The sequence below is a fragment of the Pongo abelii genome, chromosome 11 (genome assembly GCF_028885655.2).
Source record: "Pongo abelii isolate AG06213 chromosome 11, NHGRI_mPonAbe1-v2.0_pri, whole genome shotgun sequence".
In the NCBI taxonomy this organism is placed as follows: Eukaryota; Metazoa; Chordata; class Mammalia; order Primates; family Hominidae; genus Pongo; species Pongo abelii.
The window spans coordinates 127,289,826-127,310,319 of NC_071996.2; the positions used below are offsets into that span (position 1 = coordinate 127,289,826).

General features: G+C 45.5%; 1 protein-coding gene across 2 annotated transcripts in view; it reads right to left on the reverse strand.

The window, feature by feature from the left end:
• The window catches only part of AP1S3 (adaptor related protein complex 1 subunit sigma 3), a 134,746-nt gene extending 116,614 nt beyond the window's left edge, over positions 1-18,132 (reverse strand). For both annotated transcript variants that reach the window (XM_002812917.4, XM_024243946.3), the window contains exon 1: positions 17,972-18,132. In XM_002812917.4, the coding sequence (XP_002812963.2) occupies positions 17,972-17,974 (3 nt within the window). In that variant the 5' untranslated portion in view covers positions 17,975-18,132. The remainder of the gene's footprint in view (positions 1-17,971) is intronic.
• Positions 18,133-20,494: the final 2,362 nt, after the last annotated feature.

Below are 20,494 nucleotides of genomic sequence, written 5' to 3' on the forward strand. Positions count from 1 at the left end.
GTAGCTACAGAAATAAACTATAAAGTCATTGGCATCCATAAATAACTGGCAGTTGGCAATAAAATTGATATTTAATTATATATCTTTCAAGGGTGTTAAAAAAATACTGCTTCAAGATGCCTTGTGTAAAAAAAATAAATAAATAAAGTCCTACTGTCTTTGTGATTATCTAATTTCACAGTTAACCAAAAAAAGAATTTTGCATCCTTTTCAGCCATTTTTGCTCAAGGTCCTAAATTCTTAGTTTCCACAGTCAAGACTCTAGTACAGAATATAATTCTAAATTAGTAGTATATTATAGAAGCACTCATGTTACAAACATTTGCTATAAACACAGTGATTATTGCAAAGTTAGTTACTTTATATTTTCTGCTTTTTGAACTTTTACTGATAAAATACTATTATATTCACTGGTTATAAAAAATGAGTTCAGGAAAAATGGGATTTAAAAGCTAGTTATGTTAAAAAAAAATCTTAATGTAACACTTGCTAGATTTAGTGTGGCCTTTAAAATATCAGTGTTTTGACCCTGAAAATGATTTATGTGTAAAAGAGATTGCAACAATGCAAATTTTATTGGCATAATGTTTGCTAAACTAAATTGCTCCAGAATTCCTTTCTATCGTGATTTAAAGGCACTTTGATATCAATTTTACTAATAAATCAGACAAGTCTATTATTTCAAGGAAGCTCACTTTTAAAAGGTTTTTTTCTCAGACTGAAAGACATTTATCTTGCAATTGATGTAAGATAAAGGTCTTTTTCCCAGTGATCTACACAAGGGACCAGAGTTGAAGTTTTCGCATTTAGGTCCATTACGTTTTAAAATGTTTTATTCTTAAATATACTTAATGGTTTGGAACTTAATATGCATCGACTGACATATAGCTGTTCAATAAATATTTATTGCCAGAATATTTTTTCTCAAAATGTCCAAGGCAAAGATGAATTCAAGTTTTTCCGAGGCACGGGGTGTGCCTGTTTAACTCATCTTATATATAAGAAAATGAACATAAAACTTTAAACTTCACTTTAATACTCTAAATCAGTAATATCTATATGGGTACACACTATCCCCATCATCAAAAAAAAATCACACAAAGGAGAATTTAAGTGTAAATGTTTGTCCCAAGCAGCGCCTATTACCTTACTCGTATTCTATATACCTAGGAAATGATGATTCGGTGATTCCAAACTAGGAGGAAAAAAAAAAAAAAGCCAGACCTTCCTGGACTGCCCTCCAGACAAATGACAAGGAGAAAATTTCCTTTGCAAATCAACATCCTCCACCAAATGACTCCACTTTTTCTCAGGGACTAGATTGCTGACGTTTTGGGAGTATATGTCTATTTCCCAAACTCATTCCCATGGGCAGCCAAACCAATCTGCTTTGCAAACACACCTGAAACACACCTTGCTGGAACCAGTCTCACTGCCCCAGCTCCTCCTTCTCCATCATGCCTGAAATATGCTTCTCACTAACCCAGTCTCTAACACACTTTCAGGGCCCTCTCAAAACACATACTTCCCTATACACCGTGAGCCTCCCAACCATACCTTCATTTTCCATGCTCTTGAGAGAAACCCTCTATTTAGAATGACATCCAAGCTGCTCTAGGTATGGATGCCTTCCCTCCCTGGAGCAGAAGCATAATCAGTTTTGTTAACTTTGTTTATCTATCTATTTATCTATCTATCTGTCTATGGCAGAGTCTCACACTGTTGCCCAGGCTGGAGTGTGCAGTGGTACCATCTCAGCTCACTGCAACCTCCACCTCCCAGATTCAAGCGATTTTCCTGCCTTAGCCTCCTGAATAGCTGGGATTACAGGCGCCCGCCACCACACCCAGCTAATTTTTTGTATTTTTAGTAGAGATGGAGTTTCACTATGTTGGCCAGGCTGGTCTTGAACTCCTGACCTCATGATCCACCTGCCTCGGCCTCCCAAATTGCTGGGATCACAGGTGTGAGCCACCACACCCAGACAGTTTTGTTAACTTTTTATCTCTTAATAATGTCCCTGTTCTGGTAGGTATTCAATAAATATATGCCTAAAGCAAAATAGTAGTGCTGTGCTGCTTCTCCACTTGATCTGATTGAAGCCAAAACTGCGCTTACTATAGCAGCTAGACACACAGAGATTCGTGAGCAATGCAAGATTCGTGAGCAATGCAGCCACGTGCCCCCTATGTGCATGGCTGTTGGCCCCTCCAGCCAGCTGTGGACAAGAAAACCCCCATCTTCCAGCCACACCTGGATGAGCCTGGCTCCTGGGCAACAGCAACACAAGGACATATACTTAACAACTGAGCATCAGGCCAGCCTTGCTTTTGATTCTGACATACTTGGAAAATAACGTACATTATGTTCATAGAGGCATATTATTATTTTCTTGTAGCTGATAACAGACTGAGAGCCAGAAAGGGTTTTTAAGATTGTATCTCAGGCCCAAGTTCTCATTTGACAACCAAAGACAGGCCCCAGAGAAGCTAGATATTGTGGGGAGGTCGCAGTTATCAGCACAGCTGAGTATAGAAACGAAGTCCCCTCATCGTCCAGTCCAGCAATCCTTCCAAGCAATATGCTCTTCTGCCTTTCTAATGGTGATTGTCTTAAGCTGCTATTAAAATCAACTCCTGGCCAGGCACAGTGGCTCACACCTATAATCCCAGCACTTTGGGAGGCTGAGATTGGAGGATTGCTTGAGCCTAGGAGTTCGAGACCAGCCTGGGCAATATAGTGAGACCTTGTCTCTACAAAAAAATAGAAAAAATGAGCTGGGCATGGTGTCATGACCTGTAGTCCCAGCTACTCGGGAGGCTGAGGCAAGAGGATTGCTTGAGCGCAGGCTGTGGTGAGCCATGATCACTCCACTGCACTCCAGCCTGAGTGACACAGTAAGATCCTGTCTTAAAAAAAATAAAAATAGGCCATGCCTGTAATCCCAGCACTTTGGGAGGCTGAGGCGGGTGGATCACCTGAGGTCAGGAGTTTGAGACCAACCTTACCAACATGGAGAAACCCCATCTCTACTAAAAATACAAAATTAGCCGGGCATGGTGGTACATTCCTGTAATCCCAGCTACTCAGGAGGCTGAGGCAGGAGAATCGCTTTAACCTGGGAGGCAGAGGTTGCAGTGAGCCGAGATCGCGCCATTGCACTCCAGCCTGGGCAATAAGAGCAAAACTCTGTCTCAAAAAAATAAATATATAAAATAAAAATAAAAGTAAAATAAAATAAAATAAACTCCTCTATTACATCAAACTAAAAAGCTTCTGCACAGCAGAGAAAACAACCAACAGAGTGAAGACACAACCTATGAAATGGGAGAAAATATTTGCAATCCATAAATCCAGTAAGGGGTTAATGTCCAAAATACATAAGGAACTCAAACAACTCAATAGCAAAAAAAAAAAACTCAACTGAAAAAAAAATGGGCAAAGAACCTACATGGACATTTCTTGAAAAAAAGATATACAGATGGCCAACAAGTATATGGGGAAAAAAATGCTCAGCATCACTAGTCATCTGGAAATGCCAATTAAGAGCCACAGTGAAATACCACCTCGCACCTGTTAGAAAGGCTACTATCAAAAAGATGAAAGATAATAAGTGTCAGCAAGGTTGGAGAAAAGAGACCTTGGTACACTGTTGGTGGGAATGTAAATTTGTACAGCTATTATAGAAAACAGTATCAAGACCCCCCCAAAAATATTAAAAGTAGAACTCACATATGATCCAGCAATCCCACTACTGAGTATATACCCAAGGGACATGAAATCAGCATTTGGAGGAGATATCTGCAATCCCACGTTCATTGCCACACTCTTCACAATGGCCCAAGATACAGAATCAACCTAAATGTCCATCAGTGGATGGATACAGAAATTGTGGTATATAAACATAATGGAATACTATTTGGCCTTTAGAAAGAAAAAAACCCTGTCATTTGTGAGAACATGGATGAACCTGAAGGACATTATATTAAGTGAGATAAGCCAAGCACAGAAAAAGTACCATATGATCACACTTAAATGTGAAATCAAAGAAAGACGAAGTCATAGAAGCAGAGAGTAGAATGGTGGTTACCAGGGGCTGAGGGGACAGGGAGGAAATTGGGGAGATATTGGCTGAAGGACACAAACTTTCAGTCAGACAACAGGAGTAAATTCAAGAGGTCTATGGTACAACACGGTGACTATAGTTAATAACAATGTATTATATACTTGAAAATTACTAAGAGTATATTTTATGTGTTCTCATCACACACACACAATTACAAGTATGTGAGGTAATACATATTCTAATTAGCTTGACTTAACCATTTTGCAATGTGTATACATATCAAAACAGCCTGTTGTACAGTGTAAATTTATACAATTTTTATGTGTCAATTTTTAAAAATAGATTTAAAAAATAAGCTTCCCTTCTCAAAGCACATATTAAAGTGGCAGAGGAAGAGAGCCTGGGGGCAGACATATAGGGGCGTAGAGGGAAATAGTAGATGGTTTGTCGTTGTTTTTGTTTGTTTTTTGAAGTGGGATCTTGCACTAGAGTGCAGTGGTGTGATCATGGCTCACTGCAGCCTCAATTTCCAGGGCTCAATTGATCTTCCCACCTGAGCCTCCTGAGTAGCTGGGACTACAGGCATGCACCACCACACCCAGACACCCAGCTAACTTTTGTATTTTTTTAGTTAAGATGGGGTTTTGCCATATTGCCCAGGCTGGTCTCGAACTTTTGGGCTCATGCAATCAGCCTGCCTCAGCCTCCCAAAGTGTGGGGATAACAGATGTGAGCTACTGGGCCCAGCTATAGATGGTTTTTTAAAGATACACAAAAATATCCAAAAAAGATACATGAGATAATCCACTCAGAGACAAAAGACATACACAGAGACTCCTAAATACACCTGCAATTTCAACAGCATTACACCTTGTATAGAAGGTAAGGTAAGGTCATCCCCTAAGCCATGCGGTTGAGTGGCTGAGGCACCTCCTGACTTTGGATAAGCCACAAGCTACTTTTGACTCATTTCTCCAAATGCAAAAGGCAGGTGAGGTTTTTTGTGAGAATCTTGCTCTGTCGCCCAGGCTGAAGTGCAGTGGCGCGATCTCGGCTCACTGCAACCTCCCCCTCCCAGGTCCAAGTGATTCTCCTGCCTCAGCCTCCTGAGTGGCTGGGATTACAGGCGCCTGCCACATGTGCAGCTAATTTCCATATTTTCAGTAGAGATAGGGTTTCACCATTTGGCCAGGCTGGTCTCAACTCCTGACCTCAAATGATCCACCCGTCTCAGCCTCCCAAAGTGCTGGGATTGCAGGCGTAAGCCACCGCAACTGGCCTAAAAGGAAGGTATTAATATTTTTTTAACTCTACCTTTTTTTTAGGTTTTTTTTTAGTTATGTGAAAAATTCACACGTGAGAAATGTCACTCCAATAATACTGGATAAATAATTCGTTAGTGGGGTTAACCGGAGGGGCAGAGCTGGGGAGAAAGGGTGGAGATGGGAGTGTCAATAAGAAAACAGTTCCTCGGCCAGGCGCGGTGGCTCATGCCTGTAATCACAGCACTTTGGGAGGCCAAGGCGGGTGGATCACGAGGTCAGGCGATCGAGACCATCCTGGCTAACACCGTGAAACCCCGTCTCTACTAAAAAAAATACAAAAAATTAGCCGGGCATGGTGGCGGGCACCTGTAGTCCCAGCTACTCGGGAGGCTGAGACAAGAGAATGGCGTGAACCGGGGAGGCGGACCTTGCAGTGAGCTGAGATCGCGCCACTGCACTCCAGCCTGGGCGACAGAGCGAGACTCTGTCTCAAAAAAAAAAAAAAAAGAAAGAAAACAGTTCCTCATGGTCGACCTTCACCCAGTTCTCCTCCAGCATTTCTATTTCCTTAATAATTATTCCATTTCTTTATTTTACTCACTGACCCCTTCCCTCTCACACACACATACAGACACTCATACACACACTGTTTTCTGAAGAGCTGAAGGCGGGGTCATTCCACCCTTCCAGACTCAGCCCCAGGCCTGTCTCTCCCGTCTCCTCCCCACCGAATTCCTGCAGTAATTATATAATTTAACAACATACTTCAGAGCTTAATTTTCCACTCTAGATTTGCTATGCATGTAAAAAATTTTGCCCAAAAACATGACAAGTATCTTATAATCAAGAAACAGATCTTATATTTGTGGGGTTTTTTTCCTATTAATAATAACCACTGCAGTTAAGAACACAAAGATTGCCGGCCACGGTGGCTAAGGCCTGCCATCCCAGCACTTTGGGAGGCCGAGGTGGGTGGATCACCTGAGGTCAGGAGTTTGAGACCAGCCTGGCCAACATGGGGAAACCCCATCTCTACTCAAAAGACAAAAATTAGCTGGGCGTGGTGGCGGGCACCTGTAATCCCAGCTACTTGGGAGGCTAAGGTGGGAGGATCACTTGAACCTGGGACCAGAGGTTGCAGTGAGCCGAGATTGTGCCACTGCACTCCAGCATGGATGGCAGAGCAAGACTCTGTCTCAAAAAGAACACACAGATGAACAGGTGGGAAACACCCTGAAACAGTATTATTTTTCCATTCATTATTTTTCCCTGACAGAGTAATCATCTTTGAATATATCCACAACACCTGTCAGTTTTTTAATTTTTTCCTATAGTAAATATGCTGATTGAATTTCTCCTGGAGTCCTTTGAGAATCAGACTAGTCCTGTGTTGTGTTTCAAGTCATCGAAGGAGAAAAAAGAGACTGGAAATAGGGGGCAGAAATTCCAGGAAATTTTCAGTACGACTCTGAAGTTGAATAAAACATTAATAACTTGCAGCTAGGTATGGTGGCTTATGCCTGTAATCCCAACACTTTGGGAGGCCAAGGCGGGCAGATCACTTGAGGTCAGGAGTTCGAGACCAGCCTGGCCAACATGGTGAAACCCCATCTCTACTAAAAATACAAAAATTAGCCGAGCATAGTGGTGTGCGCCCATAATCCCAGCTAATTGAGAGGCTGAGGCATGAGAATCGCTTGAACCCAGGAGGCAGGGGTTGCAGTGAGCAGAGACTGCACCACTGCACTTCAGCTTGGGTGACAGAGAGAGACTCCGTCTCAAAAACATAACAAAACAAAACAAAATTAATAACTTAGGAATCTATTCATATTTCATCGAGATGCTTTTTTGTTTTTGTTTTTTTAAGACAGGGTCTCACTCTGTCGCCCAGGCTGGAGTTCAGGGGCACAATCTCGGCTCACTGCAACCTCTGCCTTCCAGATTCAAGCAATCTTTCCACCTCAGTCTCCCAAGTAGCTGGGAATACAGGCGAGCACCACCACACCCAGCTAATTTTGAGATGCTTTATTTGAACTTTGATCAAGAGGCTATGCTTACTATGCTAAACTCAACACCCTGCACGGTAATGACCACTTAATGGTTATTAAGAACTTTCATTTTCTTCCTACTCAACACTCATTAAAACTCTATCCCCAGGGCCTTTTATACCTTGACAAAGATGACTTCAGTTAAAAGCAAAATTTTGTAAGAGGCGGGCAATGGTATATCCATCATACCCTTTCAAAGTTTACCACTAACAAACTTCAAGCATCCATCTGAGAGACCAATCTGCCTTATTGTATATTCAAGTCTTGATCTTCCCCCACAGTTTTTGCAAAGATAGTTGATGTAGACTAGATTATCGTGAGACGGAAAGGACTTTGAAAGGCAGGACTCTCTTATGTAGTGGACTTAGAACTGAAGACATGACTTCTTAATAATGAAACTGAAGGTAAGTACTTGTTTATACAACAAAATAAAAACGTTCTATACAGACTTCTGAATCATACTTTAAAAAAATGTGATATTACTGTAACCCTTACCTTCCCCCACCTCCCCAATATCTGCAGTCCATAATTTTGTTTTGTTTTGAGATAGAGTCTCACCTTGTCACCCAGGTTGGAGTGCAGTGGCACGATCTCAGCTCACTGCAACCTCCACCTCCTAGGTTCAAGCTATTCTCCTGCCTCAACCTCCGAAGTAACTGGGATTACAGGGGTTTGCCACCACACCCAGCTACATTTTTGTTTATTTTTAGTAGAAACGGGGCTTTACCATGTTGGCCTGGCTGGTCTCGAACTCCTGATCTCAAGTGATCTACCCACCTCAGCCTCCCAAAGTGCTGAGATTATAGGCATGAGCCACTATGCCCGGCCGATTTTGTTTATTTCATCAAATAAATTTCTCAGAGGAAAAAAAAAATTGTAAAGTATTTTCATTAGCTTTTCCCATTTCTCTTAGAAATAGCCCTGGCTAGGCTGGGCGCTGTAATCCCATCACTTTGGGAGGCCAAGGCGGGCTGATCACCTGAGGTCAGGAGTTCAAGACCAGCCTGGCCAACATGGTGAAACCGCATCCTACTTAAAATACAAAAATTAGCCGGGCGTGGTAGCAGGTGCCTGTTATCCCAGCTACTCAGGAGGCTGAGGCAGGAGAATTGCTTGAACCCAGGAGGTGGAGGTTGCAGTGAGCCGAGATCGTGCCATTGCACTCCAGCCTGGGGTACAAGAGCAAGACCTCATCTAAAAAAAAAAAAAAAAAAAAAAAAAAAAAGAAGAAGAAAAGAAAAAGAAATAGCCCTGGCTAGCATTTATGAAATGTGTTCCAGGTGCCAGGCCCTGTGCTGATTGAACCAAGCAGTCTTATTCCATGTTCAGGTGATCTCATGAAATGGGATGAACCAAGTATCTAAGATCACAGCGCTCACACAGGGCCCTGGGGTCATCCCCCTCACCACATTCTCCTCTCTCTCTCTCTCTTTTTTTTTTTTTTTTTTTTTTTTTGAGACAGACTCTCACTCTGTTGCCCAGGCTGGAGTGCAGTGGCACAATCTCGGCTCACTGCAACCTCCGCCTCCCAGGCTCAATCGATTCTCTTGCCTCAGCCTCCCAAGTAGCTGGGATTACAGGCATGCACCACCATGCCCAGTTAATTTTTTGTCAAGGCCAACACTGCCCCCTACCCCAAGTGCCACGTCTGGGTCCCCACACGGCCCACCTGCAACTTCCCAGGAAATAAAACTGAGATGACTCAAGAATGCTTAATATCAAATTCTTCTCCTGTGTGATTGATCCAAAATATTTACAGAGTTGAGAGAACTCCTCACCAAGAATGTGAGCTCCGTGCAAGCAGGCGGCTTCTGGCTTGTTCAACACAGTATCTGAGGCCCAGACCCAGGGCTGGTTTCAGTGGACACAGGGTCATTGCATGGAGAAGCCCTGCATTCAAAAGGACCCAAAACTTGGTTTAATGCTCTGCTGTCACTGTCTTGAAATTCCCAGTAAACTTTGAAAAAGGGATCCTGCATTTTATTTTTATTTTATTTCTTTGAGACTGAGTCTCACTCTGTCACCCAGGTTGGAGTGCAGTGGTGCGATCTGGGCTCACTGCAACCTCCACCGCCCGGGTTCAAGAGATTCTCAGCCTCCCGACTAGCTGGGATTACAGGCGCCTGCCACTGCACCCAGCTAGTTTTTGTATTTTTAGTAGAGACGGAGCTTCACCATCTTGGCCAAGCTGGTCTTGAACTCCTGACCTGGTGATCCACCCACCTTGGCCTCCCAAAGTGCTGGGATTACAGGCATGAGCCACCGCACCCAGCCAGGACCCTGCATTTTCATTTTGCACTGGGCACTGCAAATTACGTAGCCAGTCCTGCCTGTCATGGGGCAGGCATCCAAATTATTTGTCCAATATACCTATGAATGAGTTAGTGGAAGCTGCCTTAGAAAATGGGTCAATAAGCCATGACTTACAGGCCATATCTGGCCTTCTGCCTGTTGTTGTAAATAAAGTTTTATTAAAACACAGCTCCAGCCAGGCACAGTGGCTCATGTCTGTAATCCCAACACTTTGAGAGGCCAAGGCGGGAGGATCACCTGAGGTCAGGAGTTCAAGACCAGCCTGGCCAACGTGGCAAAACCCTGTCTCTACTAAAAATACAAAAATTAGCTTGGGAGGCCAAGGCGGGGGGATCACTTGAGGTCGGGAGTTTGAGACCAGCCTGACCTCTCTCTCTCTTTGGTTGGAGAAACCTCGTCTCTACCAAAAATACAAAATTAGCTGGGCGTGGTGGCGCATTCCTGTAATCGCAGCTACTCGGGAGGCTGAGGCAGGAAAATCACTTGAACCCGGGAAGCAGAGGTTGTGATAAGCCAAGATCACACCATTGCACTCCAGCCTGGGCAATAAGAGCGAAACTCCAACTCAAAAAAAAGTTAAAAATTAGCTGGGTAAGGTGGCGGGCACCTGTAATCCCAGCTACTTGGGAGACTGAGGCAGGAGTATCACTTGAACCCAGGAGGCAGAGGTTGCAGTGAGCTGAGATCACACCACTGTGCTCCAGCCTGGACGACAGAGTGAGACTCCATCTCAAAAAAAAAAAAAACCACAGCTCCATTCATTTGTGTCTTATCCATGGCACTTTCACTCTACAACAGAAGAGTTGAGGAATACTGAAAGAACATAGGGTCTACAAAGCCTAAAATATTTACTATCTGGCCTTTTACAGAGAAAGTTGACTGTCCCCTGCTTTAGTAAATTGTCTCTCCAAATTTTCTATCCAAATAACTGTAACAGCAGGAAAGGCAGGTGGCCTCATGAGACCAGGAGGGTAGCCTAAGCTGCAAGCCATAAACAATATATGTCTTAGGGTTTGTGTGTATGAATTTTGCACCCGGGAGCCAAATATATTAGTGTGTTAATACAAAAATATTTTCTCAGCTGGGTACTGTGGATCACACCTATAATCCTAGCACTTTGGGAGGCCAAGGCAGGCAGATCACTTGAGGTCAGGAGTTCGAGACCAGCCTGGCCAACATAGTGAAACCCCATCTCTACCAAAAATACAAAAAATAGCCGGGCGTGTTGGCATGCACCTGTAGTCCCAGCTACTCAGGAGACTGAGGCAGGAGAATTGCTTGGACCTGGGAGGCAGAGGTTGCAGTGAGCTGAGATTACGCCACTGCACTCCAGCCTGGGTAACAGAGTGAGACTCCCTCTCCAAAAAAAAAAATTATCTTTCTGAACAATGCTCCAGGGATGAGTCAAATTTATCCCTTGACAACCCCCGTCTACAAGGATGAGTACACAGAAGGTATGGGCACCCCAGTTTGCAAACCATGCCTTCATTCCTCATCTTTGATATACCCAGTCTGGAAGGAAGTCTCCTGTAGCATTTCAGTGTCCACCGAGCTTCGACCCACACCAATCATTTCTTACCAGCCCAGAAAATCCTGTTAGAGGAGATCCAACAAGGACATTAAATACAGAATCTCTTGTGCACTTATTGTTAACTGACTGTACTAGGTCCATGCCCCATCGCACTGAAAGACTAATGAGGGATCATATTTTTCCCCAGGCAGTTTCAGAAGCTACTGAGAGGCAGGAATTTCAGAGCCCAGAGATGCCTGCAGGAAAGTTTTTAGAAGAGGGATGTTGGCAGAGGCCAGTTTCCTCATGATGGTTGATAGCATTCTATTTCTAACTTGAATGATTTTCAGTATCCCTTTTTCACTGTTAAAATTTTTAATTTACCTTATTACTAGCAGCGATACAAGAAATACATTTTTTTTTCTTTTTAATAGAGACTCAGTCTCACTGGTCTCAAACTCCTGGGCTCAAGCAATCCTCCCTCCTCAGCCTCCCAAAGTGCTGGCATGAGCCTCCAACCCTGGCCCCTTTCTCTTTTGGAGATAGGATCTCACTCTGTCACCAAGGCTGGAGTGCAGTGGCATAATCATGGCTCACTGCAGCCTTGACTTCCTGGGCTCAGGTGATCCTCTCATCTCAGCCTCTCAAATAGCTGGGACTACATGGGTACACTACCACACCCGGCTAATACTTTTTGTATTTTTTGTAGAGATGGGGTTTCGCCATGTTGCCCGGGCTGGTCTCAAACTTCCAGACTCAAGCAATCCACACACCTTGGCCTCCCAAAGTGTTAAGATTACAGGTGTGAGCCACCGTGCCCGGTCAAGAAATACATTTTCTTAGTCAGGGTGCTGGCTGAATAGTTTCATATGCCACTGAGAGAATTTAGGGGCATTTGCCTCTGACATTTGTGTACATTCTTTCATGTCATAGGTTATGGGGGAGCTTCAAATGGTTTAAAGGGAGTTTTCCTGGATACTTCAGGTTAAACAGAGAAAGTATTGGGGAAAAGAAGGTATACCAGAAAGGGAGACTCTGAGAGAGAAAAAGACAGGCCCCAGAGAAGAAATGAACCACACAACCATGGTGAAATTTCAGGTCTCTGGGAGAACCAATGGCAACAACAAAACAATATCAAAAGGACAATTCATGAAGACATCAAGAAGTATTTGTTCTGTTGGCCGGGCGTGGTGGGTCATGCCTGTAATCCCAGCACTTTGGGAGGCCGAGGTGGGCGGATCACGAGGTCAGGAGATCGAGACCATCCTGGCTAACACGGTGAAACCCCGTCTCCATTAAAAATATAAAAAAATTACCCGGGCATGGTGGCGGGAGCCTATAGTCCCAGCTACTCAGGAGGCTGAGGCAGGAGAATGGTGTGAACCCAGGAGGCAGAGCTTGCAGTGAGCAGAGATCGTGCCACTGCACTCCAGCCTGGGTGACAGTGAGACTCTGTCTCAACAACAAAAAAAAAAAAACAAAGGACTTATTCTGGGGATTATTAAAGGAGTTTTCTGTGTGTGTGTGTGTGTGTGTGTGTGTTGGAAAGGGGAGTAGTTTTATCATTATGTCTTAAAATGAAATAATTCACGGGACCCAAAAGGGCAGCCATTGACAACACAGTTCAGCAAATATACAGTGTGCTGCTTCCTTACAGGTGTTGTTGGCAAAATGCCACACAAAAGTTATCAGCAGCTGACAATACCACAAAAAAACAAACAAACAAAAAAACGAGTGATAGAAACTCGGAAGTAACAATCCTGGTGAGGAGTAACTACAAGTCTCACTGGTGTTTTTGGGAGACCTGTGGGAAGGGCCAGTGGAGGTGAGCCCTCTTGGGACAACTGAACACCACAAAGGGTCATTTCTCCTCTGATCCCAAAGCCCTCGATCTTACACTAACTGCTGGCCAGCAGCCTAGACCAAGTCTCTGTGGAGGAAAGCACTCATTAGTGTAATAGACCGCTTCACCCTCAAACTGGAACTTAAATTGCCAAAATCATTACATGCTTATTACAATAATTCAAACTTCAGACCATAAAATTGATATAGAAGGGGAAGGGGGTGTGGCAGGACCAACAGGTTCATAGTTTGGTTTTTCCACCCTCACCCTCCACAACTCCATGAGATTACAATGAACAAGGGAATTTTTTTTTTCTTTTTTTCTTTTTTTTTTTTTTTTAGGAGAAGGGTGTACTCCTACTATTTCAAACTTAAATATATTCTGAATAAGAAATGGCTTTCCAGTTCTGTTTGGTAAATTCTCTCAAGTCAGATTTTAAATTGTACACCCAAAAAAAATCCTTGATTTTTTTTTTAGCATAAGTCTATCCTGCTTTACATAAATAACATACATTACGAGACGGGAATTTGCAACACAAAAAGATGGTTATTCATGTTTCCAAAGGGATCACCATTTGAGTTTCTTTCAATGGGTGCCTCTACTGTTTTGTTCACAATGTGGTTTTGAGTCACCTCAACTTTTCAGAAGCACATGGACTACATGCATCAAAGTCCACTTGTGCTTTTATTAAAAGTACCCCAAAACATTTCAAATGTCACCGTATACATCCCAACAGCTATCTTGTTAAAGGCAAAATAAATAAATACACACATACATAAACAACATAATCCTCCTTCATCTGTCAACATTGCCAACCATTCAACAGTACATTCTGCCCCATAAGCCTTTTTAAGCACACTGGGCTCAGCTCGTGGGATTCCTGAAGCTCAATAGCCCTAACACTGTTTTCCAAGGTAGAGATTTCTAAAAGGTGAGATGGAGAAGTACACAGTTGCTTCAAACAGTGTGATCCAGACACAAACACAGTCCCAAAATGCACCAGATATGAAATCTCTGTGCCAGAAACCAGGGTCACTGGCACTATGGAATCAAGAACCATTTTCTGTGTGTAAAGTACTAGGTGCCTAGATCTGCCAGTAAGCATCTACCAGTTTCCTAACATAAGAGTCAGCAAAAGTCAGGAATGAAGCAGCAGGAAAGACAGGGAGTTACACAGTGAGCCTCAACAAAGATCTCAGAGCTGCTGGCCACTAGCAAGGGCCGCCGATTCTTTCTTATGACTTGAAGGTAATCACAGAGGAGAGGTGATGGTTACTGAGAACTTACAACGGCAAAGTTGCTTGAAGCATCTTCACACGCATTCACTTATGGTAACTGTTAAACTCCAGGACAGTGACTATGAAACTTTTCAGATGCCTTTACCCTCTTTTATTTATTTATTTATTTATTTGAGATGGAGTTTTGTTCTTGTTGCCCAGGCTAGAGTGCAATGGCACGATCTTGGCTCACCACAACCTCCACCTCCCGGGTTCAAGCGATTCTCCTGCCTCAGCCTCCCAAGTAGCTGGGATTACAGGCATGCGCCACCACACCCAGCTAATTTTGTATTTTTAGTAGACACAGGGTTTCTCCTTGTTGGTCAGGCTGGTCTCAAACTCCTGACTTCAGGTGATCCGCCTGCCAATCCCAAAGACCTTTTTGTTTATGTGGGTTATATCCACTGATATTTATTGTATTTGAAATTAAAATAAAAAATAGATATTAATATATTTTAAAACAATACTGCTTGGGCAACATAGGTAGGCTCCATTTCTACAAAAAGTAAAAAATTCCACTGGGCCCAGTTTTTCACGCCTATAATCTCAGCACTTTGGGAGGACAAGGTGGGAAGATTACATGAGTTCAGGAGTTCAAGACCAGCCTAGGCAACAAAGTAAGACCTCATTTATACAAAAATCAAAAAATTACCTGGGCATGATGGCACACACCTGTGGTCCCAGCTACATGGAAGGCTGAGGTAGGAGGATGCCTTGAGTCTAGTAGGTTGAGGCTGGAGTAAGCCATGTTCATGCTACTGCACTCTACTCTGGGTGATAGAACAAGCCTTGTCTCAAAATAAATAAATAAATAAATAATTGGCTGGGCATGGCGGCACGCGCCTACAGTCCCAGCTACTGAGGAAGCTGAGATAGGAGGGTTGCTGGAGCCCAGGAGGTTGAGGCTGATGTGAGCCATGATCACACCACTGCACTCAGCTTGGGCGACACAGAGACCCTGTCTCAAAAATAAATAAATAAAAAGAAAAAACAATAGTAAACCTATTACACATTAAACATACATAACATTTTTATGACCAATAACAATATTTTTCCAAAGCAAAAAAAAAAAAAAAATTAGTGAAAAGCATGGCATTGTTTTACAATTTTGCAATCTCCTTAAGGTCTGGGCTTACCAAAGACAGCTGGACTTTCCTATCTGCATCTGTGTTCAATCTGTTGTACCATCTCAGCTTATGTAGACACAAGAAAACTTCACTGTAGTCTTGTGAGAATGAGAATGAAATGGGAAAATTAATATCTTAGTATTATTATGAAAATAGTTTTGACCTTGCAGACCTCCAGTAAAAGTCTTGGGGACTGCTGGGGGCACCCAGGCCACACTTTCAGAACCTCTGCCTTATGAGTTAGGAGATATTATCTCCATTTTTCAAATGGGCAAACTGAGACAGAGAGATCAAGAAATTGTCCAAGGCCATACTGCTAGAATAGCTCAGAGTAGCTAAAATGCAATGAGCATAACAGATTTAACCTCATTTGTTTGTTGCAAGGATTGAATGAGATCGTGAATATAAAGAGCGGGACATCCTGCTTGTCTTATCACAAATGCCCAATAACATTAATGTTTCCCCGCCAGGTGCGGTGGCTTATGCCTGTAATGCCAGCACTTTGGGAGGCCGACGCAGGTCGATCACGAGGTCAGGAGTTTGAGAGAAGCCTAGCCAACATGGCAAAACCCTGTCTCTACTAAAAATACAAAAATTAGCTGGGCGTGGTGGTGGGCGCCTGTAATCCCAGCTACTTAGGAGGCTGAGGCAGGAGAATTGCTTGAACTCGGGAGATGGAGGTTGCAGTGAGCCAAGATCACGCCACTGCACTCCAGCCTGGGTGACAGAGCAAGACTCCGTCGCGAAGAAAAAAAAATAATGTTTCCCATTTGGCAAAAGCTGGTAGAAAAGCTGGAGAAACTTCCCACATTTCTGATCAACTCATCACACATATGACACCAGCAAGAAAAAATAAAATTCCACCACAGGTATTGTGCAGAGGAGCAGCTTTTCCTCATAGACCAAACCTTGGCCCATTCCTCAGCACAAAAGCAGCCTTTGATGACTCAGAAATGCAGGGCCTTATTCCAGCCTCCGTTAGGCAAATTACACTGGTGGACTGGGCATCTGTCACCTTGTTCCTCGGGAAACTTGAGCAAGCCAACAAACCTGCTCCATTATTTACAGCATTGTTTTTGCATCACGCTGTATTTACAAGGAACCCTCAACAGACAAAAATGACGCCGCTAGTGTGTGCAGCCAAACCTTTAACAGGAACCAGCATCTGCGGTCTTGCTGGCCAGGTGCTCAGCACTCTCGGGCTCTCCTTGTTCATCAACTTTCTTAGCCCACGTGGCCCACCCACTCCTGCCTCCGGTGGGCCCACAGGGTGCAGGTCACTTCCCTTCTGCGGATTTGGGAAGTGGTCACACACTTGGGGAAGTGGGACTAGTGACGTTCAGACCACCACACTCTTAAAAGGCTGCCCCTAAACAGCAGGCAAGAGCAAGAGGAGCCTGAGCTATCGCTTCCACCCAAGTGCAGGTCACCAGATCTCTCTCCAGCAGGGCTGCAGCCGGCCTCAACTTCCAACCTGACCCCCTATCCCCTGCCCTTACACACCCCAGTCCATTCTCCAACCACAGCCAAAGGGGTCTCTTAAAAGTGCACACCAGGCCGGGTGCAGTGGCTCACGCCTGTAATCCCTACATTTTGGGAGGCCAAGGCAGGCGGATCACCTGAGGTCAGGAGTTCGAGACCAGCCTGGCCAACATGGTGAAACTCCGTCTCTACTAAAAATACAAAAATTAGCTGAGTGTGGTGGCGCACGCCTGTAATTCCCGTTACTCGGGAGGCTGAGGCAGGAGAATCGCTTGAACCCGGGAGGCAGAGCCGAGACCACACCACTGCACTTCAGCCTGGGCAACAGAGCGAGATCCGTCTCAAAAAAACAAAAGTGCACAATGGGTAAGGTCAGTTTTAGCAAGGTTTCCCCTACTCAGTTGAAACCAAAACCAAACTCCTTATTTTGGCCTATAAAAACCCGCCTCACCTGGCAGATGCCCACCTCTCCTGCCACAAACAAGGCTTCTCCCCTCCGCTTTGGTCTCTCTAATCCACCTGTAGCGCCCCTCCAGGACCTCCAGCAGCTAGAATGTCATGTCCTTGAAGAGGCTTTGCCAAATCAAAAGTTGCCACTCCACCCGGTTGTATTTGAGACTTCAGAGAGCTTCTTACTCTAGAAGTTCACTTCATTTTACTTGTATATTGCATGTTTCCCTCCCTCCGCATCCTCCTCCTAGAAGGTAAGCCTCCTGGAGAACAGGGGCTCCTCCTGGTCCCCCGCGACATCCCCAGCGCCCAGCACCGAGCCCGGCACAGACTAAACACTCGGCTAACGCGGATCGAATGAATGAATGGAGCCGCGGCGCCGCGTTGCCGCAGGAATCCCGGGCAAGCGATCCTGGCGCGTCCGCACCGTCCCGGGCGGCGGGGCCACAGGGACGCACGGTTCGGGTGGCCAAGCGGGACTCGACCCGCACCCCCACCCGGCCGCGCGTCCGGCCCGGACGCCCCAGGTGCCTCCCCGGAGCGCGAGCGCCCCCACCGCCTACCCGGGCCGGCGGTTTCCCCGCACTCACCATCGTGGCTGGGCCGCGGCCGCCCCCGCCTTGCGAGCAAGGAGCGCTGGAGAAGCGAGGGCGAGAGGCGAGCGCAGACGCCGGTGCGGCTGACAGGTGAGACGCCCGGCTTAGACCATGGCTGCTTCCCACAATGCCCTCGCGCTGAAAGTTTGCAGACTCCTCCCAGCGCGGCTGCCTCCTCCCTGCACGCTCCTCCCCGCTGCCTCCTCCCCGCGCGCTCCCCCCCGCTCCCCCCCTCCTCGCCCTTCTGCTCTCCTTCTTTCTTCCTTTCCCCTTCCTCCTCCCTTCTCCTCCTCCTCCTCCTCCCTCCTTTCTGCCTCTCCCCTGTACCCCCTCCCCGCCCCCACCTCGGCCGCAGCTGTTCCCGCCCCGCGCCGGCCGCACCTGGAGCGAATGCACCTGCGCGCGCGCGCGTCTGTACCCCGACAGACCGCAGCTCGGCGCCGGTGGGCAGGCGAGAGTGTGTGGCCCGCTAAGAACTCCCTGCGCGGGGAACTCCCTCCGCGGAGAACACCGGGGACCTTTCGCGATGCTGCCGGGCGAGTGTGTCCTGTATTCCTTCCACAAACGTTTATCAGAGCTGGGAAAGATACTTCCGATACACTCGCAGAAAGTGCCGGGGACTGTCTCATCCTAAGCCTTCCAGGGAGGGAGCAGTTGGAAGAGAAGGAACTAGAAGCGATTTCTTATCCCCTTCTGCCCCCATTTCACTTTTTTAAAAGTAAGCTCTGCAGTCTAAGGGCAAAGATTTTAAGCAGGTCCCCATTTATTTATTTATTTATTTATTTATTTAGAGACGGAGTGTCGCTCTGTCGCCCCGTCTGGAGTGCAGTGGGGCGATCTCGGCTCCCTGCAACCTCCTGCGTTCAGGGTGATCCACCCGCCTCGGCCTCCCAAAGTGCTGGGATTACAGGCATGAGCCACTGCGCCCGGCAGCACGCCCCCCTTTTAAGAAGTCTCTCCTAAGAAGTTGTGGTGTAGAAAGTTCGTTCTCCAATTTCTCTCCTCCCCTTGACTTTTCTTAAATCTAGGGCGTTGAGAGTCTCTAAACCCCCAAGCGTAAGCAGAGTTTTTTTCTTTTTTCTTTTAATTATATTTACCAGATAGACTAGATGTAAGCAGAGTTTTGAATGCATATTTATGGTTTTGAGAAAGGGAGTCCACTGGTTTTATCAAATAGCTAAAGAGATCCTAGACCCTGCAAAAGTTAAGAATCATTTCCTGGGCCAGGCGTGGTGGCTCAAGCCTGTAATCCCAACACTTTGGGAGGCCGAGGTGGGCGGATCGCTTGAGACCAGAAGTTCGAGACAAGCCTAGCCAACATGGTGAAACACCGTCTCTACTAAAAATACAAAAATTAGCTAGGCGTGGTGGCACACGCCTGTAGTCCCAGCTACTAGGGAGGCTGAGGCAGGAGAGAATCGCTTGAACCCGGGAAGCAAAGGTTGCAGTGAGCTGAGATCATCTAGCCTAGATAGCACAGTGAGACTCAGTCTGAAAAAAAAAAAAATAAATAAGTCATTTGCTGGGTGGTCCCTGGAACCCCAAATCAGTGAAAGTCCTTCCCAGGATGTGTTGTCTACCTTCCTAGGAATGTAGGCCCACCCAGGTGACTGAAAATAAGGGAAACTCCATCCACCACTGCATTCATACTGCAAATATTCATCACTCTAGGCCAGGCCCTACAACAGGAGCCTGGGGGACCCAGCTGGGAACAAACAGGTGGTCTGTCTCCTGGAGCTTACAGTCTCTTGTGGGACAACACATAATAAGTAAATAAAATATAAGAAATTAAGATGAGTGGTAAGAAGGAGATATTTGAGTTCCTGGGATGGGCACAGGGAAGCTACATTGATTTAGCTGAGTGGTCAGGTAAGTGCCCTCTGGGGAGGTGACAGAAGACTTGGATGTGAGAAGCCAGTGCTTTGAAGAAGAAAAAAAAAAAAAAGTCCTTCTGGAAAGACTTCAAAAAAGACCTCTATGTGAGTTAAGTGCCAGGAGGCCTAGAGGTGGGCAGGGGCCAGAGGCAATGAGTGTTCTCTACATGAGGGCATCACTGCAAGCCCCCAGGAAAGCCACAGCCTCCAGCCTCAAAGCTCTCAAACCTGGACTTGCGGAATCTGCCGGGGGCATTGGAAGAGGTCTATTTGACAACAGTTAAACCCCAGGCGATGGGATGATTTTGCTTCCTGAAAGAAATGGAATCTAGGACAGCTACTTTTTAACCCCTGTGTTCTTCCCCCAGGGTCTGTTCCTTCCCTATCTCAGGACATTATGCTTTATCTAACTAGATAGACTCTAATCTTTGTGCTTCTCCTCCTTTCTAGGTAACTTCAGGGCAGGGCCCAGCTCTGTGCCACCATCCAGAGCCTTCTGCTGTAAGGTTTTCTTTGCTAGTGGGAAAGAAATGGAATTATAAAGGTGAATTTCAAAGCTAAAGAAATCTCAGGCCGGGTGCCGTGGCTCATGCCTGTAACCCCAGGACTTTGGGAGACTGAGGCGGGGGGATCACCTCACATC